Genomic DNA, 26,216 nt, shown 5'->3' on the forward strand with positions numbered 1-26,216 from the left:
GCAACCTATAGAATGGGAGAAAATATTCACAAATGACATATCAGATAAAGGCCTAGTATCCAAAATCTATAAAGAACTTAGCAGACTCAACACCCCAAAATCAAAAAATCCAGTCAAGAAATGGGCAGAAGACATGAATAGACATTTCTGCAAAGAAGACATCCAAATGGCCAACAGACATGTGGAAAAATGCTACACATCATTTGGCATCAAGGAAATACAAATCAAAACCACAGTGAGATACCACCTCACATTGGTCAGAATAGCTAAAATTAACATCTCAGGAAACAACAGGTGTTGGCAAGGATGTGGAGAAAAGGGAACCCTCTTTCACTGTTGGCAGGAATGCAAATTGGTGCAGCCACTCTGGAAAACAGTGTGGAGGTTCCTTAAAAAGTTAAAAATAGAGCTACCCTATGACCCAGCAATTGCACTACTAGGTATTTATCCAAAGGATACAAACATAGTGATTTGAGAGGCATATGTACCCCGATGTTTATAGCAGCCATGTCCACAATAACCAAACTATGGAAAGAGCCCAGATGTCCACTGACTGATGAATTGATAAATAAGAGGTGATGTATATATACACAATAGAATATGACTCAGCCATCAAAAAGAATGAAATCTTGCCATTCGCAACAACATGGATGGAACTAGAGGGTATTATGCTAAGTGAAATAAGTCAGTCAGAGAAAGACAAATACCATATGACTTCACTCATATGTGGAATTTAAGAAACAAAACAGATAAACATGGGGGAAGCGAAGGAAAAATAAAATAAAATGAAAACAGGGAGGCAAACCATAAGAGACTCTTAACTCTAGGAAATAAACTGAGGGTTGCTGCAGGGGGGTGTAGGGGTGGGGTAGTTGTGTGATTGGCATTAAGGGGGGCACTTGATGTAATGAGCACTGGGTGTTATATGCAACTGATGAATCACTAAATTCTACCCTTGAAACAAATAATACACTATATGTTAACTAAATTGAATTTAAATAACAAATTAAAAAAGAAAAAAAAACTCTAAGGAAATATGGCTCAAAAAAAAAAAACCTAATGAAGCAGAGTTAGGCTTTTAACACCCAAACCCAAGAAGTAAAAGAGGGAAGAGATGGGGTTGCTAGGGGTGGGGAGTGGCGGAGGAAGGCGTCCTACATGTCTGCCTGCCAGCTGTCAAATTTTTTTCCACAGCCAGCTACCTCAGACTCCACCCCTGAAGCTGGTCACTTTTTATCATGTGACCTTTTCCAGAAAGTTCCATTCTCACTCCTCCATGACAGAAACACACATAGGGTGGGACACAGTTCCCTCAGCCAATCGGCTCTGAACCCTCCTCCTGTCACATATACTCTTAAGTATTCCCACTCAGGCTTCTCTCTGGCCCACAGGCCTAGCCTCGTCTTAAACTCCATTTCTAACTTGGTCCCCTGAAAATGTCTGTGAGTAGTAGTACCATGACCAGACAGCAATACATGCAAATAGATATGGATTTTTAAAAAATTATTATTAGAGAATTCTTGTCTTTAGAAAAAGTATAAGTTTGATTACTAATTTAAATATGTGATAAAAGAGTTCACAAGGTTTTGCTTTTTAACTCGCTCTGTCAAACTAATTGACATTTAGTTTAAACTTCTTTAAGTCTTTTTAGTTTGTTCTGACTTTTGTTTCAGGTTTTAAGTGCCTGACCGAGCATGTTTCCCAATGGCAACTGCTCAAAAAAGGACAGAAAACCCATATACTTTTATTTAATACACGTATTTTAGCATGTCTGACTCCAAAAGAAATTTCTGTGTCATGAATTCTATTTTCTCACGGAGCTTCATCTGCTATTAAAAATTATGCATTTTAAAATAACATATTTTTATCAAAAATAAAATGTGTTCCAGTAGATTTCTTTGATATTTTGTGTGTGTGTGGGGGGAAGATGGCTCATTTTGCTGAAGCAGGTTGCTGTTTTATAGCAGCTGTTCTATCCCTTTGCTGAATCAGAGCAGTTCATTTTTTGCTTAAAAACCGGTTTCGCCTTCTGGCATCTCCCATCCAAACAAAGATATTAGAATTTCTTCTTTGTTTTTCCTTTACATTTTTTCCCATTTTTGATTTTGAGTGTGGAGGTAGATAGTCATGATTTCTCATCTAGCTGGCCTCTAAGAACCTACTTTTTCTTTCTTTTTTTTTAAGGTTTTATTTATTTATTCGACAGAGATAGAGACAGCCAGCGAGAGAGGGAACACAGCAGGGGAGTGGGAGAGGAAGAAGCAGGCTCCCAGCAGAGGAGCCTGATGTGGGGCTCGATCCCAGAACACCGGGATCACGCCCAGAGCCGAAGGCAGACGCTTAACGACTGAGCCACCCAGGTGCCCCGAGAACCTACTTTTTCAAGAGATGACACTTATCATACATAGTACCTCAGCCAAGGAATTTGTTACATTTTGAGGCTGTAGAGTCTATAAAACAAATTAACTCTCGTTTTCTTTCGAAATTTTTAATTTGAGTTCACTTTGAATGAGACACTAATGAGTCTCCAAGTAGAGCCTGTCTCATACTCCAGCACCCCTTTCCTAACTGCCTGCTGATTAACTTCCATATTCCCTGAGCATCTTAAAAAGAATATGCCCCAAGGAAAGTTATTATAGTCCCTCAAAATCTCTTCCTCTTCCTGTATCCCTTCTTTTAATTAATGTACTTTAGGCCTACTGGGTCAGTGGGTGTGAGGCCCACGCACCTGTATTTTTATACTCATCAAGTGACTTCGAAGCACAAGGGGCTTTGAGAACCACTGGCCTAGATTATTGTCCTGGCTTCCTAGTTGGTGCTCTGAAGTCCAATTCTGTACCTCTCCAGTTCATTCTTCACGTAATAAATTTACCTTCCTGGGACGCCTGGGTGGCTCAGTCGGTTGAGCACCCAACTTTTGATTTTGGCTCAGGACATGATTTCAGGGTCCTGGGATCAAGCCCGCATCAGGCTCTGTGCTCAGTGGGGAGTCTGCTTGAGATTCTTTCTTTTCCTCACCCTCTGCCCCTCCCCCAACCACGTTTTCTTTTGCTCTCTCTCAAATAAATAAATTTATAAATAAATACATAAATTTCCCTTCTTAAAATACCAGTTAGAGCATAATATTCCTTATCTGAAATTATTGCAACCATTCCCTACTTTCTACAGATGCATTAACAGCCAAATGTCTTGACTTGGCCTTTGAGAATTTCCACTTGTCTGTTATTTTCTGCTCCCCTGGCTCATCTGTACTGCTTCCTTCAACACACCTCAGGCTCTAGCCATATCATGCTCTTTTGAACAGTGCTACCTTTGTCTGTTTTTTTCCTTTGTCTAGAAAAGGGCCCCTGTTTCATCACTGACAGCTCTGGCTGTCTCTACTGAAATTTCATTCTTCAAGAACCATTTCCACTACTAAAATAATGACCAAGGAAGATCAATATCGAATTTGTCTCTACAATCTCTATACCAGGTAGTAAGAGGGCCCATTTGTACTCCTTTTTGGCCAATTATTACATAGGCTCTTGCACATTGTTGACTGCTTATGGGCTTTTGTCCTCCTTCATTACTGCATGCCTTCCCATACCTTCCATGGAATGAGTATATGTGTATGGTCACAGCATCATTGCTAAGTGACTCCAAGGTTCCCAATTCCCCGCTGGACTAGGTAGAATTTCTGCTGAGCCCATTTTACTATTTCATAGGGATTTTGTTAACTAGATGTGATGATGAGGTACTCAATGACTCTTGCTTAGAACGGACTTAACAAGCTCTAGTGCTGCTTGCATCTCACCAATTCTGTTTGGTTAAAATTGTTTTTGTTGTTGTTTGGCTAATTGCCAGGATGGTATCTTTTCCTTTGATTGGACCAAAACAGTGTGCAGAGGGAGAGATGAAAAGAGATGAGAGAAGGCAGAAGACTGGAGGCGATCCTAGTGGTCACAGATAGGATGAGTTGAAACTCTACTTTCTCACTTTTTATGGTTTAGGTATCTGTACAGTTGACTATTTGCCTCTGTGTAACAATGGCAATATTTGTTGGAAATATGGATATAATCCCCAGGAGTTATTCACTTGAGAGGGAACCTACTCATTTGGATTTGTAAGTTCTGCTATATTTCATCAATCATATCACTTCTCGATCACGATACATGTGTTTGTCTCAGTGCACTGTTGTTCACATCTGATTGCAACTTTATAAAACCAACCACGACTTTTGTGTCTAAGCAGTTCACATGGGGACTTGCAAGCTACCCATGACTGATTCTCCATGGCCATCTTTTATACAGATAATGGTTACACAATTGGCATCCAAACACAGATTGTCCCGATTTGAGAATAGCCAGACAAGTCAGTCTTGCAAAGATTCAAATGACTTTAGTGTTATCCTGTCTCCCTTGATTTATACATACTGTAATTCAATTTCCTTCTGGTAGTGTGGATAATAGAGAGTTGCAAATAAATATATTCAAAGCTTACTTTTAGAGCACTTATTTTCAAGATATTATGTGGAGATTTCCTTCATATAATACTATTCTTAGGGTACATTTTGTACCGAAAGGAAAACAGAGACAAGATAAGTTGGGTGACTTTCACTGAGTTGATGGCAGATTATGGGTGAGAAATGGGAAAGGTGGCTTGCCTATAGGGAAGATAAAAGCAGTAGAAAGAGGATTGGGAAGCTGCCAAGGGCAAGTATCTATCTCATAATTTGGATGAAGGCTGGCTCTGTCTTTAGTGTCGTTTGAATTGTTCATGTGGGTGATGCTTCTGTAGGGAAATGCATAGTAATTGTGGTGACTCAAGTTATCAGGTTGCTAATGAGAGACACAAGTCTTTTTCTAGAAGCAAGTCCATCCTCCTGGGAGGGTGTAATGTGTGGAGTTGAAGATTACACCATATAAATTAACACTTGATTATAGGTTGCTTGTATTGTTCGCTCACTCTTCTATTCTCTAATCCAATCAACATACTTTGAAACATTTTAAGTACTATCCATTGGTGAGATGGTGAACCATATTAAACTTGCCCTGATGTCATGGCACTTTAGTCCAGTGGGAATTATTTGTACGAATATAAGTTGATATAAGTGCTATTAGCAGGAAAAATAGCCACTGATCTCTTTTATTAATAGTTGTATTAATAGTTGTATTAATAGAAGGTATAATTTGAATACCATAAAATCCATCCATTTGACACTAATTTTTTTAAAGCAAAAATCAGATCATGCACCCCTGCCCCAGCTTGAAATTCTTCAGTGGCTTTCTGTCACTGTTGGAAACAGCTAAAACTCCCCTAACCAGGCTTACTAAGCCTTACATAATCTAGAACTCACTCTGCTCTAGGCAAAATCGCCTTCTGACAGTTCAGAGAAGGTATCAAACTCTTTTCTGCCTCAGGACCATGGCACATGCTGTTCCCTATGCATGACATGAACTTTCCCTGATTCTTTATATAATTGGATCTTTCTCATCATTTGGATCATTGTTTCAAAGTCACCTTTTCTGAAAGACCTTTTCTGGCCATGCTATGCAGAATTTTGATTCTTCATACTCTGCCTTCTCTTCATGCACCTGCTCTGTCTCCATACCAATTATCATAAGCTCTGCAAGTTTCATCTGTCCATTATGACTATAAGGTTCTTAAGGACACCACCTTCTGTCTTCCTTGCAGGGGAGTGAACAAGGTATTGGGCATACAAGTGATACAGAGCAAAAATAACTTACTATAAAGATCTTTAGAGCAAAGTGTATGTGGACTGGTGCTGGTCCGCTGTTTGTTAGCAATCAGAGATGAAATAAAGAAAGAAATAGAAACCAAGCCTTTACAAACCTTTATAGCAATTTGTCAAGGTAATATTATGGCTGTTAAATGTAATACTAAAAAATCTGGCTTGTATTTTTATATATCTTTTTTTAAATATATCTTGTTTTATATATCTTGTTTTGTTTATTTCATGTTTTTAGTAATTTGCTTCTGTTGATCTGTGAAGATTTGGAGGAAAAAACTGGTCCTTCTTCACAGACGGTTTGAGAAGCACTGTTTTAGAGGACATGATCTGAGAGCCCAGGGAAGAAAACAGAATTCAATTTATCTTGCTAGAACATGGAGAGAGGGGGGGGGGGGAGAGGGAGAGAGAGAGGGAGAGAAGGAGAAAGTCACAAAGGGATGGTTGACTACAATGAGGGCATTTCTGGACAGGGAGAATGGGAGTCTCAAAGTTGGCAACTTTCAGTTGACAAGTACCTGTGGATTTCTAAATGCCAGGTAGGAAGTTGGACCCCAGCCCAATCCACAACTCCTCATTCCCTTGGTGCTCTGCTGTAACCTATCTTTGTTTGGAGAAAAAAATGAATTCTCAGCCACCAGAGAAGTTGTGTACCCAGGGGAGGTGACTGGATTCCTGGCATTTGGGACGAGTGGGGATTTTTTACTTCAATCCTACCTCTTTTGCCTGTAAGGCTAGACTCCAGCCCAGTGAGCTCTGTGTTTACATGCCAGCTTCTGAGATGGCATTGTTCACAACACATGGCTTTGAGCATTTGAAGTTTTTTTAGAGGAGGAGAGACAGGGAGAGAGGGGGAGAGAGAGAAAGAAAGAGCAAGCAAGCAGAGGGAGAGAGAGAATCTTAAGCAGGCTCTATGTCCAGCATGGAGCCCGATGCAGGGTTCCATCTCACAACCCTGAGATTATGACCTGAGCTGAAATCAAGAGTTGGATGCTTAAACGAGTGAGTCACCCAGGTGCCCTGAGCTTTTGAATTTCCTATTCAGAACATAAAAATGGAAGAACAAAGGAAGGGAAAGAGTAGCAAGCAAAACGAGAAGACCTGGTAGGGGAAGGGAGCAGAAGGGAACAGTTATGGCAAGCAAAACACATGACCCAATCTCACTTGGACTTGTTTTCTCTCTAAACAAAGGGGGCCCCTCTCTGTTTCAGGTACATTCCAAGATCTGGTAGGCTGCAGGGTTCAGTTCTTCAAGCTTCCATTACTCCTGGTTGCCTCTTTTGGGTTCTGTGCTATGAATGGTGCTTTTGTTTTAGTAAAAATTTTTAAAAAATTAGATGTAAGTTAGTGCCCCCCCATTATTTCCTGGCATGCTAATAATATGAATGGAGCAGTTAGGGAGGGAAAGAGAAAAGAGGGAGCAAGAGTAAGAGGGGAGATGAGAGAGCAGGAGAGAGGGGTGTGTGTGTGTGTGTGTGTGTGAGAGAGAGAGAGAGAGAAAGAGAGAGAAAGAAGGAAGAGGGAATGTGGCAGGAGAGAAGAAAGCGATGGATAGATATAATTGGAGCCTGTTAAGATGCATTTCAGATTGGCTCTTGGACAGGTTTCAAACCCCGATTCACAAGGCTTTCCTTGGTTTTTATGACTTTTTCTCTCTGATCACTTTACTCTCATTAATGTATAGTTGTATTTCATTCATATGCATTTATGTCTTTGCAAATGTTCTTACGTGACCTTTGTGGGGCTGGACTTTTGTCTCACTGAGATGCTTCAGTGGGTCAAAGGGGAAGAGCAAGGTGCTCTGTCAAGGGTCTGCTCAACCGTATTGGAGGCCTAGCTTGGCAGTGGATTAGCCCCGAGACTCTGGGCAAGTCATGTATTTTTTTCTGAGCCCATTTTCCTGATCTCCAAAAAGCTTAGGGAGGTGACTAGGTAAGAAGTCTCTCCTCATGGGAGTTCTGGGTAAATTTAATAAGAAATCTAAAGAAAATAGTTGGCATTGCAGAGAGGAGTCTAAGAAATGTTAGCTTCCCTTCCCTTTGCTCCCCTAGCACAATGGCCTCCTTGACTGTCTGCTCATGTGGCCCTCTACCAGTGGCAGCTGACATGACCTCACTTCCACTTGCAGGGTCAACAACAGTCCCCCAATCTGGGATTGGTCTTGACCCAGGCAGGGAAACTGTTGGGTCTTCTAAGATAGTGGTTAACTAGTACAGCACTGAGTGAGTTCAGTATGGCTCACGTTCTCCCCTGGGTGCCTCAAATGCTTGGGTTTTTTTGGGGGGGTCTTATTTTTGGGGCTGGGTGCTGAACCTGTTGCTGGACCATCTCAACCCGGATCTAATTCATTTTGTGTTGACCACAAGGTTTGATTGATCCTTCAGATCCTCACTATGTTTAGAACTTAGGTAAGGGTACTCATACCCCTCTTGGCTTCTGCTTACCAGAAATGATTTTAAGTCTGCCTTATGACTTTATATCCCTAAGGATAATGGGGCTCTGGTTTTGTTCCCGCATTTATATCCTCAGTTTCTGCCTAGCTGCTATGCCTATTCTCTCACTCCTGGTCTTCTCTGGTCCACACTGGCCCTCCATCAGGGAAGAAATGTAGAGCTGGAAGAGAGCTTGGAGTGTTTCCCAAATTTTAGTCATTAATATGCCACCTTTACAGTTTCTGCCATATGGGTGGATCATCTGAGCCATAATTTACCTAATATTTTTCTTTACATGGTCTAATTTTTTTTAACCTAAATATCTACTTTACCCCCATTCTAAAGAATGGTATCTGTAAAATCACAGAATTGAGAGGACAGTTATCTTTTTGCAACACACATTTAATATAAATTCAAAAGTAAAATGTTCAAGAAATTTTGCCACGTACTCCCTAAAATCATCTTGTGTCCAAGTAGCACACTTGGGGAAATAGTAACTAGTCTAACTCTCCATTTTATGGATTAGGAAACCTGTTTTCTAGCTCCGGGTCTAATGCTTGTTTTCATCATGCCTAGGGTTGTTAGTCTAGGGTTCCGCACAAAATGAATGAGCTTTCATTACTGACATATAGAAAAAATTACATCACAATACACAACATGCCTGGGGATGCAGTGTAAAGGATTCTGATCCAGGAGCTTGCCTTGAAAGAGAGAGAGGTTGCCTGACTGACAGAGTGTATACATGCTGGTTACCTCTGGTACCAGAGTGGCAAAACATTACCACCTTACAGTCCTGGAAGAGAACACAACAATTATGGAACCACTCTGAAAAAAAATGACATCACCAACTGACACAGAATTTGTAAGAGACTTGCTCACTGTCTCATCATTGGGATGTCCACCTCTAGCCTGTGTGTTCCCCAGATCTCATCTCTGGCCTGTGCTTCTGATGGAATCTTTTGTTTCTTACAGGGACTTCAACAAGGTAGAACTTTCTGCAGCTTGCTGTCCACTGTGAAATGTACAACCTGACCTGTAAGAGGCCTGTGTCAAAGCATTCATGGGCTATCCGAGTCTTCTCACTTTCGGATTGCTACCAGGGAAAGTCCATGTCGAAGCACAAAGAAGTCTTTGCCAGACAGATGGAGCTCCATCACAAGGGACGCACATGGCACTCTGGTGCAGGTGATTCCAGAAAGCTTAGGTAAGCGCCATGACTGTCTATGACTGCATTTGTAGAAGAAGGCAGGAGTTCTGTGCTATTGTTATACCAAGACTCAGACTAGACTTTGTTCCCTTGTGTATCTGTCCTCAGCTTTCATTCAGCTGGCTCATTTGAAAGGAAGCATCTTAGCTCCACTTACCCTTTTTTGACCATCTAAGAAACTTCTAAATAGGTGTATGTGCGTGCGTGCATGTGTGTGTGTGTCTTTGTGGAGGTGTTTGGGATATTTTTATCTGCTTTAAAAAACCTGGAAACCATGGTGGGATAATCTGTCTCCTTTTTATCAGAGATTAGCAACAATTCCTATCTCTATTGCCTGCATGTAATTTGATACAGAGTACAGGGACTTATGGAAACACCTGGCTGAGTTCAAATGAAAAGAAGGTCACTAGAGGAAAAGGAGTGGCAGCTCAAAGCGTGGTGAATGAGTTCACGTTTTCATTAGGCAGACTGACATGATGCTATGTATTACATTCTTTTGAAGGACCAGACTTCACTTGTTCTTGTAGTAGGCTCCTCCCACTGTCTCATGACTCTGAGGCCTGGTTAGGCATTCAGTTAACCATTCTTTTCCCCAACCTTGTCCTAATGATTCTCTCTTGCAGTTCTCTCGCTCCACAGGCTTTCATTTCCGTCAGGTCTGGGTCTCAAGTTGAAACCAAAGCTCATTTGAAGGATTGGTGGTAGGAATAAGGAGGCCCAGTTAGAATTCTAGAATGGCAAAAGTCTCTATCATCCAGTCATTGATGCGCATGGCTCAGATCTCCCTTTAAGATGGAACTTGCCTCGAGGTGTTGAGTTAGCTGATGGCCTCCGGTTTCGGGACCTGCCTCAGCTTTCAGGCAGGAGGTATGTTCTTCCTGAGCAGCTGCCAGCCAATGGCTGAGCAAGGTGGTGGTGCAGTAGCTCGCTGCTTTGGCGCGGGGTAGGGGGTCTTTGCACTGGAACTCTCAGTTGTGCTGGTCAAGACTTTCTTAGAACTATGCTGCCATCTGAAACTCTTCTAATCAAGCTTCCTTTCCTTCTCCTTGACTGATATCAGACCTGAATTGTGGTCTGAAGTTCTCCCAACCCCCTTTTGTGACCCTCTCCCTTTTATTTTTCTCAGGTATCATTCCCAGTAATGTCTTGCACTTCTAATTATATCTTAGCATCTGCTTCCAAAGGGCCCAACCATTACATCAATGAACTCCCCCACCCCCATCTGAGTTTTACAGTAAGGAAACTGAAGTGACTTATGCAAGATCCCATCGTTAGTTAGTAAGTAGCAAAGTCCATATGACAACCCAAACTTTCTGACCCTTCACTCAACGCTCTTTCCCAAACTTAAGTCGTCCACGTGCCACCACAGCCACATACACAAAAACGAGATCTTGCCATATGTTTATCTCCCATGCTATTGCTTAAACGACACAGTTGACATGTCACAAAATAGATGCATTTGTTGTTAAATCTCTACGTGAGCCCTGTATGAAGTAATAATATCTATGAAATTTGGATTTTTGATGTACTCATTTTATATTTTTCTAACACACTATAAATAATACATTACCATCATAGTAAAAAAGTTTATGTGTGCACCATGTAAAGTCATCTCATGTACTTTCAGTGACGGGTGAGCCCTGGGATGTATCAGGCAGAAGAGAAGGAAAAGGGAGAAGGAGGGAAGGAAGGAAGGGAGGGAGGGAGGGAAGGAGGAAGGAAAGGGAGCAAAATACTTATTGATGAGAAAGAAATGGTAAAAACCCATCAGTAGCTGCCCTCTGGTGCCTCCCTGTGACATCCATGTTTCCTGCCAAGCCCTGGTCTAACTTCCAATGAGTCAGCAAACATCCTTTACTTATTGGTTGCCTAAAAAAACCAAATTGAATGTACTTAGATGTAAATGAAGAATCAAGATTTCTCCTCCTAAAAGAGTCAATACATTTATCCCCCAAATGGTCTGAAGTGCTCCACTTGGAGCAGTTGATTGGAGAAGATGCACACTACATTTCAAAGCAGGGGCTCTAATTGTCATCTCATAAAGTGTTCGAAGACATACTTCCTAAGATAGAGGTTTAAGTAACGTTTCCTCTCTCGTTTAAAAAATTTTCATCATTAAAACAAAATAAGATTTTTTCCTTTGATTTCAGAAATCTAAGAATATAATTATCATAATCTTTCACCTTTCTTGCTATTCTTTTGGTGTAAGAGCTCATAATGGTTATCATTCTGTTGTGCTAATGAAACAAGATTGGGGTTAGAACTCATGTTATGTAAAAATGTAATAGATTCTTAGGATCACAGTGATAATTTAGCATTTCTCTTTCATTTTGGGGAGAAAGTATTATTCAGAACCTCTGCCAAACAGGTATTCCTGATTTAGAAGCCATTTTGTTATTTCCTAAACCAATTGTCTTTTTGGAGAAAGAACTACAAACTAACCTAAGTGAAATAGTAGCTTCTAGAGTGTCAGATTTTAAAGGCATGGGAAATGAGAAGGAAAAGATTCAAGTTCTGTTTTATTATAAGTATACAGGTGGCTGTACGCTTTGACAGGGTCCCTTGATGTTCCGTGTTCCAACCTACTTCTGGCATCTGATTTGAAAAGATTTGGTAGTGGTCTGCTTCTGGAAAGACAAACCCAGTACTGATGTGCACGTCTACTTGGGTTAACTGGGGAAAGAGTCGGTTTCCTATGGCCCCTGTCCCTTGTGTTCAATTTCCAACCTGGATAAAATGGTTTACATTTCAAATCCAAATCGGATCTAAGAAGAATCGGTGAAGAATCATCTCAGATTACTATGCTTTAAATGAGGGGAAAATAGAAGCTTCACAGCTAAAACAGAGACAGCATAATTGAAAACAAGGCTATTACATTCAGGTTTTGGCATTTACTGACTCATTTCTCCAAGCGTCTAAAGAACACATTACGTTCTTTGTGTATTTCTTTTTTGGATGATTACGGACGACACAAACTAAATAGAATATACTGCCCTGGGAAACAAAAACTCTGCTTGTTCTTACCAGGTTAGCAAGCATGTAGTGATAACCTCTTGAATGTTTCCCCAGGATCACAACCTGCAGAAGAAGAAACAAGAAAAATTGCTTATTTAAGAAGGGCATTTCCAATTGCCTAATCAACGGGAAGTGCAACAATCAATCGATGGGCTACAGTGAATTACTTTAAAATAATCAACAAAGTGTTAGGTCTTTGGTATAGAGTAAAATCAGTTAACAGGACCGGAGTTCTTTTTGCACATTTCAATTTCAGGCAGGGAATACAGGAAGCATTGCTAACATCAAAGTTAAAAGTGTCAAAAACAAGAGAGAAAAAGCTCTCTAAACTTCCAGGTCAGTAGCATCATTGTCACTTAAAATAGATGGCAGAAATGCTGAAGCTGATGATCCCCCGCCCATGAACTGGATTCTGTACTCAGCTGCTGAGATGGAAAATGGGCTGAACGTGGAATACAAATTAGAAAATAGAACGTACAGTACATTTTTGTTGTTGTTATCTGGAATGCTTAGGGAATAGAACACTCTGGGAATGGGGTTAATGGGATTTTCAGGTTAATCGAGGTTGCTTTTGCTTATTGAAACTTTTCTAAAATGCTTACCTACCTTTTCCTGCCTTAATAGGAAGATTTGTGACCATCTGTACAGCTTCGGGTGCCGGATGTGAGGGCGCAGGGCAGTGGGGGAGGGGATTGTCCCCTAGGGGACATCTGGAGCTGCCTGGAGGCATTTTTGCTTGTCACATCTGGAACGGTGACTAGTGTGTAGTGGGTAGAGGCCAGGGATACTGCCACACACCCTTCAGTGCACAGGACAGCCCCACACAACAAAGAATTGTCTGGTAAAAAATGTCAGGAGCACCCGAGGTGGAGAAACCCTGCCTTGGGGTCATCATTCTTCCCGTAATTTTCATGAATAACACTGTATTAATTCTAAGCCTTACAGTATACAAAATTCATTTTTTTGTTATTTCAAAATATGTAAGTGTATTGAATAATTTCCAGCCAAATATACTGGTTGTCAGTCGGAAGCTTTTGACTAAATACCTGACATAAGCTTATTTCCAGATAGCTAAGTAGGGCAAATTCCGGTTAATTGAGGATTTTATAAACTGTCACTTTATTAAGTACTGAATATGTACGAAGTACCCTACTGAACGCAGGGAGTGGGAACCGGGAGAAGGATCACACAGACGGTAAAGATACAACCGGAAATGGAACCCGGTTTTGTTCCGGGTCTGACGCTAATACCACCTTAAGAAAAGTGAAATAAAATCATGAATAGTAAGGCCTTGGAAAGAACCCATGCAAGTAAGGTGCCATTAAGCTGAAGCTTTCTGACAAGTTCCATCATGGATACAGCTATCAAAGGGTTTAAAAACAACTTGAGGGGGCGCCTGCGTGGCTCGGTTGGTTGAGCATCTGACTCTTGATTTCAGCTCAGATCACGATCTCGGGGTCCTGGGGATTGAGCCTTGTGCTGGGCTCTGCGCTCAGTGGGGAGTCTGCTGGAGATTCTCTCTCTCCTTCTGCTCCTCCCCTGCTCTCTCTTTCTCTCTCTCCAAATAAATAAATAAAATCTTATAAAAGGATAAAATAAAAACAACTTGACAAGACAGTAAAATTGCATACATATCAAACCAGAACTATATATAAAAGGCTATAACAACAGTAAAAACAATTGCCCTTAACTGAGTGCCTAGTATATGCCAGGCACTGTGTTAGGTGCTTTCTATGTGTTGAATCCCTAGAACAATTTAACAGATTAAATATCATTAGTTTCATTTTACAGAGGAGGAGTCTCAGCTCAAGAGAGTTTAAATAATATGCTCGAGGTCACACAGCTCAGAAGTGGTAAAGCTGGAATTAGAACCTGGGTCTGCCTGCCTCTAGAACCCATACTCTTGGCAACACATTATGCAGTCTCTTAATATGCACTAAATATCAAATACCAAGAATTGTTCTAGGTTGTTGGAGAAGAGGAAGAAGAGGTATCTAACATCTGCTGGGATGGATAGGGAAGGTTTCCTGGAGAAGATAAGGTTTAAGCTGGTTCAGAGGCGTGGAACCACATATTTAAATATGCTTATCATGCTGGTATTAGAAGCTTTCCAGTCATTTCAAGGGCTGAGAGAGAGAGAGAGAGAGAGAGCATGCTATTTTCGATTAATTTAAAATATGAGCCGCATTTCTGACTGATTATTTATGGAGGAAATGAAAGGTTAATGAATGTCTTAAGGAAGTGATTTCTCACGCTGCCATGACACAAAATGAGCTGTTAGGTATCTGCTGGGATGTATTCTTCAGTGTCCGCTCGTGAGAAACCTCCTTTTGTTACATTTGTTAACTTTGGATGGCAAGGTGGGACCATACATTTGTTGAATTTTTAACTCACAGACAACCCTCAACATAATAAAAGCAGAGGGTTTTGAGTTCTGCCAGAAAAATGAGCGAGATTCCTGAGGACATCTGGCAGAACTTAGAGAAATAAAGCAGCGAGCCCAAAGGAAATGAGGTCTTTCTCCCCAGAGGAAGGGTTAGCGTCCTTTTGAGCAGAGGGGAGGTGAGAGGAAACCACAGAAACATCAGTGTTGTGAGAAAAGCCCCGAATGAGAACCCAGGAGCCCAACCTTGTCATGTACTCACTGCTTGCTTGCGGGCAAAGCACTCAACGTACTCCCACCTCATTTCCTTATCTGTAATCTGGGACGACGAACCGGCCCTTCCTGTCTCCCAGGTGTTGTCAAGATCAAAGTGAAGAATATCTACGCTTGTATAATCACACGAGGTTCAATAACCACGAGTGGGGGTCACTCCCTAAGACATTGTGTTTTAGGTTCGGCAACACTTGAAGCTATTGGAGTATGTGCTTTAGTCCCTGCCCAGATAGTGTGTCCAGAAGAAACACTTATTTGAAGGTAGCTGTCTCATATTATCACCTCACAAAGCTTAGCTTAAACTGGAAGGGATGGGAAAGTCATCTAAAGATAGGGACCTTTGGGTGTCACAGAGCTGCTGCCTCGAAGGCCCTAATTACTTCCTCACCCTTACTTCCAGCGCCTTCTTAACTCTTAACATACAGTTCTTACCCATCCTGGTCTTTCAGTTCACAGTCAACGAAAAGCTGCAGATTAGAAGGGGTGTGTATAGAGGGAGGGCGTGATATTAGAGAGAGACACATTAGCAGCAGAGGGAGTGACAGGCTGACTTAAAGGAGCTAGCAGCCAACATCATACTCCCGCACGGTAGCATCACGCGTGTTCATCGTCAATGCCCGAGTCATCGGGGTCTGGTTGATTGCGTTGGAAATTTCTGCTGAAAAAACCCCATGGTACGCTTTGTGGTAGGTTTCCAACAGAAATGCTCCCAGTCCCAGTACTTAAGAGAGCGCCCTCCGATACCTTGAAATCTTAGTTCTGCGAGGCCGCAGTGATCCTGCCAATGTGAGCTGAGTGAGGCCTCGCTGCAAAAAGTGTCCTGTTTTACTCTGGGTCTTTCCCTGTTTTGCATTTTTGGTGCAGGGCTTGTGGGAGGGAGGGTGGGGTGGGAGGGCCGTGTGTGATAGAATGCACAAAAGAACTAGTTAATGGGAGTGATTCTTGTGCAGTTAGTCCTCAATCTTGATTCTTGCCATCTGCTTAGATGAACAAGGCATAAATTGTACCCTGAGCTATTTAATGACTCTGGTAACCAAGAGAATATTCAACTTTGCTTTTACAGTAATTATAATAGCTCTTTCTGAATTAGTCTCAGAACTTCAAGTAGAAAAGCTGTCTTAACAATCTACTGTGAAATTTAAGGAGGAAATACCAAGTTCCCAAATCCATGTACCGTATTCACTGTGCCTTTGTAAGATTTGTTGGAGGTGACGGATGGCGAGATATGATGGCAGATATGATAAATGTAATAAGGAGAGATGTGTCAGATGTAGATAAAATTCTTTGTTTTAAGGAAATTTATTTTTAGCCTCACAAATAGGATCCGAACAAACAAAATGCCACGATCCTGATTCATTGAAACTTAAGCAACACTTTTGTTTGCAGATAAAAACAGCTCTTCCATACTAACTCACTGAGCCGGGCATATAGCACAGCATTAAATTATTTGTTAAAGCCGCCAGTGAATCATGGTCTACCCACTTGGGGGAAACGTTCCCTTATTGACTCCCCCATCCACTTATCTGTGACATTGGAGGCTGGGTTTCACTGAATAGTTAAAAATAATTCAGAAACTATTCAGTTGGTTTTCTATGTAAGAGGCCATTTCTTTTCCAAACTAATGCTCAATCTAGACATTTTCGTAATTTTAGAAATTTGAAATTAAATTGCTCTATAGGACTACTTGAGAGAGGCCCACAGACCCTTTGGGAGCAAAAGCATCTGTTTTTCTATGCTCACATTAAAAAAAATATGTGTATGTGGAAAAGTGTCTATGATTTTTTTCCCCTTAGATCCATCTGGTATGCAGATGAGGTTATTTGCAGACCTAAGTATCTCCATGTTTGGATTTTCTACATCGGTGCCAAAAAAGGATCTATGTATAAAGATTGATCTTGCTTTGAGTACAGAACATGCTTCCCTGCTCACCTTAACTTGCTTCTCTTCGATTTAGGTACCCTGAGAAATCTGGGGGGCTGGGGAAAGAAATGAGGGAGGTTTCCAGTTTTAATTCGCCCAATTTACCTATTGTATAGGTGTTTTCTCTTTAAGGAAAAACCCACATTCCTTGTGTTCAAAGGGAAAACATTTTTCAGCACCCCCCCTCCCTTTCCTGCTTCTTCAGTTATAAAAAGAGATGTTGTCCTATGGCAACCTATCTAATTTCAGCTGTGTTGGGAGTTAAATAGTGGTATGTTACAAAAATCAGCCTCAGAATATGCCCCACTTCCCAGAAGAAATCTTCCATCAGATATGATAAAAGACATTCATTTTCTTGAATGAAAACCCCGAGCTACTAAATTGCTTTAGTCTTAGTAAACATATATCAGAAGTCAATTCCGTTAGAATTATTTTGTAATAATCTCAATCTGCACACACATGCTCTCCTCTAACTGAAAGACAGTGAGTGCCTCATATTGCGGTCATCTGACTTGAATAAATGTGCCGGATTAGTGAGGCAGAGAAGAGCCAATCACCCATCCCAAAGTCAGCCCAATGGCAGTGGGGGTGGGGGTGGTGCCGATGGAGAAAAACGGGCTGAAGCTTTTCATAAAGAAGGAAAATGGGAGCATAACCGAGAAATCTCATCAGCGCTTCTGCTGTCTAGAGGGGAAGCTTATGCAGAGAGAAGGCAGTTGAATAAGGCATCAAATAAAATGCGAGGATGTGAGGATTAGAGGACAAGGATTTCACCAAAGAACATGTCTTTGGGAAGTTTCACTTCCCAGACTTTAATAGTGCATTCACTATGCCTGAACGGAATATACAGAAGACTTAATGCTAAACAGCAGGAGAGGCGAAGAGAACGTACAAATGAGAGGCAGTACATGGCCACGAGTAAGTTAAAGGAGCAACAGATTGTTCTCGCTCCTGTGGATAAGGGACCATTTCAGCGCACGTTGACCTTGGGGGAAACACCTCACTGTATTAACCCGGAAACAGTGTTTCTCGGATCTCATTCCTTCACAGACTTCCAATTGTGCCCTATCCACATGCCGCGGTACTACGACTTACTTCATATTCACCTTTAGAGCTACTCCTTTTCCTAAATTTAGCCATGTCTAAAGCAATAGTATCCATGAAACTACATACGGGAAAATATATGCAACTGTACAGATATAGAATATATTCCTCCCGATGTCACTGACAATCCTGCCGTATACCACAAGGGGTGGTGGGAAATAGCGCCTTAAAGCTGTCACGTCTTTAGGGAAGAGAATGTAGATTGCGTCTCCCTGTCCTGATAAAATAAGGTTAATGTGCCTTGTGGTTCAAATCTTGAGTATCTGTACCTATTTTCAAAGGTTCATGAGTTTTGTAAGGGAGCAAAATGAGGGGCAGCGTTTTGGAGGTAACAAATAATGCCTGGGACTGGGTACAAATGACAAATCTGGAACGTACAAAAACATTTCCTAAGGAAATGTCCACGCACTGCCTCACTCAGGACGTCCAGCAGCTCTGCGCAGGGAGAGTCCTTGGTCAGGGGCCAATAATGAACACTTAAAACACCGGGACCTTTCCACCAGAGCTTTCTGTAAAATGATGTGTTTCCAAACACTGTGACTTTTCTTGGACTACCTCATCTGGACGACCTTTCACAGTACCCTATTTATGTTTGGAAATATTCCTGATGTTTCTTCAGGTAGGTGAGGTAGGGTGATTTTAATTAGTATTCAACCTAGAATAATATGGCCAAAGGACTGTAGTTTCTCTTCAACATATCCATACGTATGACTTTTGTAGTCTCTCTGCATTCGTATTGGCTATCCCCCCAAAAGAGTGATAATTTATTTTATAATACGTTTTATTTTTTATTTTTTTAAAAAAATTATTATTTATTTGAGGGGGGAGGGGCAGAGGGAGAGGGAGAGATAATCTTAAGCAGACTCTACACTGAGCGTGGAACCCAGCACAGGGCTCGATCTCACGACCCTGAGATCACGACCTGAGCCAAAACCAGGAATCAGACGCTTAGCCAACTCAACCACCCAGGTGCCCCTAAATGATACATTTTTAAATAACAGCATTCTTCACGTATTATTTTATGAAGTTTACTGTCAGTTATTTTATGTTCACACAACTTTGGTTTTAGTAATTTACAACTTTATTCTAAATATCAAATAGTATCTTTTTTCTTTGTAGATTTTGCAAAATCATTTGGGCCCAAAGCACTATAATCCTGACTTTCTAAGACCTACTTTGAGAACTATACAGGTGGTAAGTAGAAGGCTTGAGAGTGTCAGTGGACTCATTCCTTGTATTTTTTTCTCATTACTTGGATTAAAAAAAAAGGAATGGCAACATCTGGCATACAGCTGAATAGTCACTCAAATATGTGTTGTTTCCAGCTGAAACCACTTGGGGATAGGTGGAATAATGCAGGACACCCTTCATTCCCCCACGAGTCACACTTTCCCATCTTGAGGTATGTATCAGCATCAATAACTCTAGTACCAAACCTAAAATAACACCTTATAGTGTTTATACTTTTCTTTATAGATGTGATCTGAATCACCCTTAAAGCTTGGGAAAAAATTCGTATTTATTAAAGGTGATGTGCTAGAAAGAGCTAGATGGTTCTGGATTCAAATCCTGCCATTTACCCATTAGCTCCATACAGTGTGCAAAATCGAGCCATGGTTGGCTGGGTAGAGTATTAGAAACCCAGGTTCAGTCCAGAATGATGGAGCCTCCATATGGGGAGGAGAGAGGAAGGAACATTTGGTGTGGGGATATGGAGAATAAGATGTTCTCCTTAGAACTCCCTGATGATGTCTCTGTGAATCAATCTGCCGTTTGTGTAATGCTTCCAGCGTTCGACACCCCAATCTGTGAGATTTTCTGATTGCTGAAGGGAGTGAGTGAACAAGTCTATATTTTCAAATAAAAGGAAATATTTCTCAGAAATCCAGTATATTTTGGGGGCCTTTGTTTTTTAGGATAGTTGCTTACTTGGCAGATTTCTCCCTCTTCTAAGACCATGTCATTGAAGTGTCTCTCCATTTGGCAATGGATGACAAATGATAGAGGCTTCGTTCATGGCAGGCCAAACATAGAATTCTCCTAATTCCCAAATGGTTGGTTTGCTTGGGTCTTTCTCTCCTGCTATTTGAATTTGGCATTATCATCCCCACTCTGACAGCTTATCTACCTTTGTGATCCCACTGATATGATAACAGTTCAAGCACTCCAGGCAGAATTACAGACTTTCAGCCCAAAACAGGGAGCTCCTGAAAGCCAATCATTAAATATTCAGGAATTTTGTGAGCCAGTTATTAAGCCATTGGTAGCTTGAAATCAGCCATGGTAGCTATGTTTACAGTACAGACATCAGCCAACACAACAGATCAGGGCTTTTCCCCCTTGAGAGCCAGTTTACCCCCATGCCACACCTGCATACCACTGGAATATGGATTGAAAGAATATGGATTGAATATAGAATATGGATTGAATATAGAATATGGATTGGAATATGGATTGAAGTCCCTTGTGGATGGAAGAGTTGCCTCACTTCACCACATTTCATTCCTCTCTTCTTCTAATAGACATTTGTTGGGTGCCTGCTCTGTGCCAATCCTGGGGCCAGACGCTGGGGAGACAGAGGTCACCAAAACCTGGTCCCGAGCCTGGAGGATCTCAACACCAGAGGAGGAAAGACTGCCAAGTTAACAGACAATTACAACCCAGCAGGAAAAGTATGAAGATAGTAAAATGGACAAGGTACACTGAGGAGAGCATGACTAACTCATAACCCACTTGAGATAGAAAGTGCTTTGTCTCCAAACTAAAGACCTAAGGATTTTTTTTCCTGTGGTTTTTATAAGTGGGAATCTGACAAACAGGTAACTTAAAGAGAATGCTATTTTGGAACCAAAGAGAGATGTCTTTCAGAGGGCTATTTCTCTTGATTTCAGGAGAGCCTCGCTGTTTTACAGCGCTTACACACTAGAGGAAAGATTTTTATTTAGGCCAATATAGGCATTTGTTGTGATGGCAGTGAGGGCCGGCTCCGTAAGAAATTGCGAACGAAATGATTGGTTGGAAAAGCTAAGTTAGAAGGGATATAAGTGGTTATGTGGTAAACAGAATGGGATCTGCTACGGGCAGTGTGTTCCAGCTTTGCCAGTTACAAGCTGTGTAACCGTGGGCGAGTTACTTAACCTCTCAGACTCAGTTTTCCATCTGTAAAACAGAGAACATAAGAGCTGATAGGGAGTTGATTCGGGTGGTCAAGAGTGCAGGGTAGACCGCCTGGGTTAGACTCCCTACTTTGCCCTTTCATAGCTATGTAGCTTTGAGCAATTAACTTAAACTGTGTCTCAGTATACTCATCTGTTAAATGGGTCTGTCATTGGTACCTACTTCATAGAATTGCAGCAAGGAGTAAATGAAATAATGTACTTGTAGTTCTTTTTTTTTTATTATGTTCAATTAGCCAACAACATCACTAGTTTTTGATGTAGCATTCAACAATTCATTAGTTGCGTGTAACACCCAGTGCTCATCACATCACGCGCCCTCCATAATACCCATCGTTCTTAACATAGTGCCTGATGCTTATCCCATATTCGTTATGTTTTCCCTTCCTTATTCCTAATGTAATGCTTCCTCCTTCCATCCTTTTCTGCAGAAATCACATCTGGCCTTCAAGGCCTGCTCATAAGCAGCCTCTTCCATGAAGGCTTCCCTGATTTCATGTCCCTTATTCTCAAAATGTGCAAAAGTGGTTTCCTGCTGCTGTGGGGTAAGGGAGATGGAGAGGCATCAGAACATGGTGCAGAGGGGGTATTGGGGCCACTGGTCAGGATAGCACGGGGTTGGAGGTGCAAGAAAAGGCTGAAGTTTGCATGCAGGGTTCAGGCATTTGAGTTGAGGGCGATAAAAGGACAAGAAGCGGAGAGGGGTAAACCAACAACAAAGGAGTCCACACTGTCACCCTCCACCACCCTCTCCTCTCCTACCCCCAACATTGATCAGGACCAGGAATCCAAACCACCCAGAAACCATGGTTGGGAAGATGTGCGTGGGGAGCTGGAGCTGAGACATTGTTCTGCGCAGAGACAAAGCAGCACACACAGGCCATTACTGAACCGAGCATGGGTAGTCAACACAGTGTCTGTAGCGCAGGAGAGAATGGGGGTTGGGAGCAGGCAGCAAAAAAGGTGAGAGCAGACATTTGGCAGCGTCTGCAAGATGGATCTCTCCTCTGCATGGTAGACAGTTGCCCGGGAGTCTCGGGCCGCCCCACACTGACAGTAACAACGGGTCCTTGGCTTTATCCACGCTTCCTTTCCGGAGCAAGGAGGCCGAGCAATTCCAGGCTTTCCCATTTGAATCCACAGAGGCCTTGGGGGCAGGAAGAACACGAGGAACACAGTTCATGTTCCTTGGAGGCCCAGGCTACAGAAATGTCTTAGGACAGTATTTCTCAAAGCGTGTGTTGTGGGGATCACCCGGAGAAGGTATTAAATGCAGGCATCTGAGCACTTCTCCAGAGAGCACCTCTCCAGGGAGTTCTGATTCGGAAAGTCTGGGTCAGGGCCGGGGAGTCTGCATCTGACACTTGGCTGATTCTGATGCACACTGAAATCTAGAGCTACCTTCCCGTGTGGTAACAAATGCACTTGGAAAAGCTAGAAGGATCCTCAATGATGGATTCTCATGAAAGGGGATAAGGAGGGACACACTGAGCTTATGAGGGGCTCCCTTAAGAAGCTTCCATGGGAAGGGCAGGGGGCAGCATGAGGACACTCACTCAGACTCCTGGGACAGGAGCCAAAGGAGGGCTCTCTCACAGATTCTTGTTTTAGACAGGGCTGCACCAGAGGCGGACTCTTGAGACAAAGAATGGAGGGCTAGTAGTTGGGATTCCAGGAAGCGCTGGTAGGGGAGGGAGGAAATGAGACAGCAAAGGGAAAGAAGCCAGTCCGGGGGCATTCTGGAGCAGGTTAGCTCCGAGTACCTCCGGGAGTGCTGCGTGAGGGCCGGGAGGCTGGAGCCTTTGTCCTTCGCTCCCCATTCACGTTGGCTGAGAGCTTCCATCAGGAGTATTAATTCCTGCCCAGGGCTGCTTTTTAAAAAAATTTTATTTATTTAAGAGAGAGAGAGAGAGAGAGAGTGAGAGAGAGAGAGCATGCGCAGGAGCCCAGGGAGGAGCAGAGGGAGGGGCCGAGGGAGAGAGAAAAGCAGACTCCCTGCTGAGCAGGGGGCCCGACATGGGACTCGATCCCAGGACCCCAAGATCACGACCCGAGCCGAAGTCAGATGCTTAACCGACTGAGCCACCCAGGCGCCCCCGGCCCAACACTTCTGACTTGTCTCACTCTCAGGCTGGGAGAAAGGCTTCCCATGGAGAATAGCATGTGCTTACGATAGGAGGCCGCTGGTGTGGATAACAAAGGCTAGTGCCAAGCGGCCATGGGTAGGGCATCCCCAGCACCTGCTACAACTGCAGTGACCTGTAAGTCACGCGTATGGCACCTTACAGTTTACATATTGCTTGGCCATGCGTCATTGCAACAGATGAAAACAAACAAACGAGGTAGGCAGGAGAGCATCATGGCGGTGGGAGCGGACCCTGGAGTCAGACTGACCTAGGGCACCAGTTCTTCCTCTTCATTAGCCACGTGGCCTTGGGCAAGTCATTTGAACTCTCTGAATCTCAGTTTCCACATTTAAAATAGGAATCATAACAGCACCTACTTCTTCAGGTTATTGTGAGGCCTAACTGAAGAGATGCGTTTAAAGTTTCTAGCAAAGCACGTGAGTTTTAAGGGATCCCCTCTCCCCTATCCCTATGTCTTTACTCATCTCATGTGCCCACAGCAACAGAGCCCCGGTGTATGGCACCGACGTGATGCTTAATAGATGTTTCAAACAAGGAAGGCTCAAGTACACCTTGGAGCAAAGTCCAGATTGCCCAGGAAGTGGTAGAAGAAGGTGTCATTTAAAGTAATAAAAACTCGAGAAAAGTGTATTGAGGGGATGGGCATTGAGCAAGTTCAGACGCAGGGAAGGCTGTCTCCTGGAGAGGAAGATGCCTTGTAGACTGGATTTTGAATGAGTGGGGGCAGGGGGATGTTGTTGGCAGAGCAAAGGGAGAAGAGGACCCCGGGTGGGAAGATGCCTTGGACAAAGGCCTGGTGGTGGGACAGAACAGAAGACAAACATAAGCTCACATTTATTGAGCATTTACCATGTACAAGGTGGGAACTGATTTTTCACAGGCTTTACCTCATTGGATCCTCACCACAACCCTTGAAGGTAGCTACTAGTCTACTAGTATTAATTGCCTCTTCCGTGTCAGGAAACCGAAGCCCGAAGTTGGGTAACTTGCCTGAGGCCTCACAGGCAGAAAATGATGGAGCCTGGAGTCAAAATCAGATCTGTCCGAATCCAAAGCCCAGTCACTGGGTGGTAGCAGCTCTACTCATGTTTATGGATCATAAGAACTATTATTATGACTGTGGGATGACCAGCTCCCACTATGAGTTTAATGCAACAAAGACTGAGGACCTACTGTTACTATGTGTTATTACCTAAGCGGGGAGCAGTTATGGCCTGAATCTTGGGAAATTCTCCTTTGTTGCGGGGCATCCTGGGAATTTCCCTTTGGTTTCCCCTAATTATTTCTCAAAGCCATGGGCCTGGTTCAGATGATCCTGACTCCAATTTTCGATTCCCTCTCAGCATACAACATGGGTTGTCATTGTTTCATCGTGAGCTGCACTTGTGATGAATGCTGGATAATCAGAACAAAAGCACAGGAAAAATAATTAGGGGGAACCAAAAGGAAGAGGCTCACAGGCTTGGATAAGAGACCGTGCGAAGGTTTCCAGGCCTCAGCCCCTGCAGTTCTGACCATGTAGTTTGATCCTTGTCTGCGTGCAGATGAGTGACGCCATCAAGCCACAGGCAGTCTGACACAGCAGGGTTATTGAGCTAGTTAATTAACAGTCCGAGTGAGCGGCTGTCTCTCTGCGCTGGGCTCTGAAGATAACCCAACCTATGTCCTGGCCAGGCAAGTTAATTTAAAATAAGTGACCTCAATTGGGTAATGGCTGCAAATTCAAATTCAAGAATCCCTATAATTAGTCCCAGATGGATCTTAATTGTTCTTTCAGGAAACAAAGTGGGGAAGGGGGAAAGAGAAATGCCCAGGCCCAAAGTAAAGGTTATTAGCCGTACCTTTCGAAAGCCAGGGCGCTGACAGGGGCAAGGCGTAGGTACCCTGGCGTAACAAGAGTTTCATTGCTGCTTTTCCAAATGCATCCTCCCAGAGGTGGTGTGTAAAATGGGTCTAGCTCTTTCTGAACTAAGGGCTAAAGAAATTCAGCACTCTGCACCATGTGGTCTTAGGCAAGTTATTTAACCTTCTCATGTCTGTTTTTCATCTACGTAATAGAGGAAACGCTATTCACCCTACCTACCTCTGAAGTTCGAAGGAGATATGTTGCAAAAAAGCTTTGAAAAAATACAGAAAGCTCTACGGGGCAGTGTGTATTCTTGCTGTGAGCCAGGAGAGTTTCCCAATCAAAGATTTTTGATTTGAGAGTAGAAGGCCCTATGTATGGGGCTCTTTTTATTTTTCCCTGAGACTCATAAACCAAGTATCTTCTGAACGACACCTCTTGAAAGGTGAAAGGGTCACAGTGGGCGGTATGTTCAGCCCCATATGTGTGTGTTGGTATACGATGTTCTTATTTCTTGGAAGGTGTACCCACGGAGCTGAAAATGATTTCGGCTTTGTGGGTTTTTGGAAGAAGTCAGATTATGAAATTGGATCCTTCTCCATTCATGTTAAAATAAATCTTAGACTTGAAATTACCTGCTAGCAAAGCCCTGTGGTACCATGAGGTCAGTGTTGGTCATGGTGAGAGCAGGATGGCGTTATCCCCACTTGTTTTTTTATATGAATGCTTGGGTTTCCCTACAGTGTTCTGGTACATTCTAATTGCCCATATCATCCCCAGCCCTGGAAGCCAAATTAATAAGAATTTGTACAGTGGTAAAAACAATATAAGTGAAAAACTCCTAACCTAGTACAAAGCCTTGGAAGACCAAGAATTTGACCATGTTGGGCTGCACAAATGACTGCTTTTGAAGCTGCTTTCCCCCCCTTGATTCCACTTTTAAAAGGGAATTGTATTGATACCCATTTGAGTCCCTCTTAATGGA

General features: G+C 42.6%; 1 protein-coding gene across 3 annotated transcripts in view; it reads right to left on the minus strand.

The window, feature by feature from the left end:
- Positions 1-26,216, minus strand: part of GRIA3 (glutamate ionotropic receptor AMPA type subunit 3) — a 273,652-nt gene that overhangs the window by 98,584 nt on the left and 148,852 nt on the right. For all 3 annotated transcript variants that reach the window (XM_087860086.1, XM_087860085.1, XM_045804968.2), the window contains one exon: positions 12,392-12,445. In XM_087860086.1, the coding sequence (XP_087716212.1) occupies positions 12,392-12,445 (54 nt within the window). The remainder of the gene's footprint in view (positions 1-12,391; positions 12,446-26,216) is intronic.

The sequence above is a fragment of the Ursus americanus genome, chromosome X (assembly GCF_024610735.1).
Source record: "Ursus americanus isolate L20-20 chromosome X, mUrsAme1.1.p, whole genome shotgun sequence".
Lineage (NCBI taxonomy): Eukaryota > Metazoa > Chordata > Mammalia > Carnivora > Ursidae > Ursus > Ursus americanus.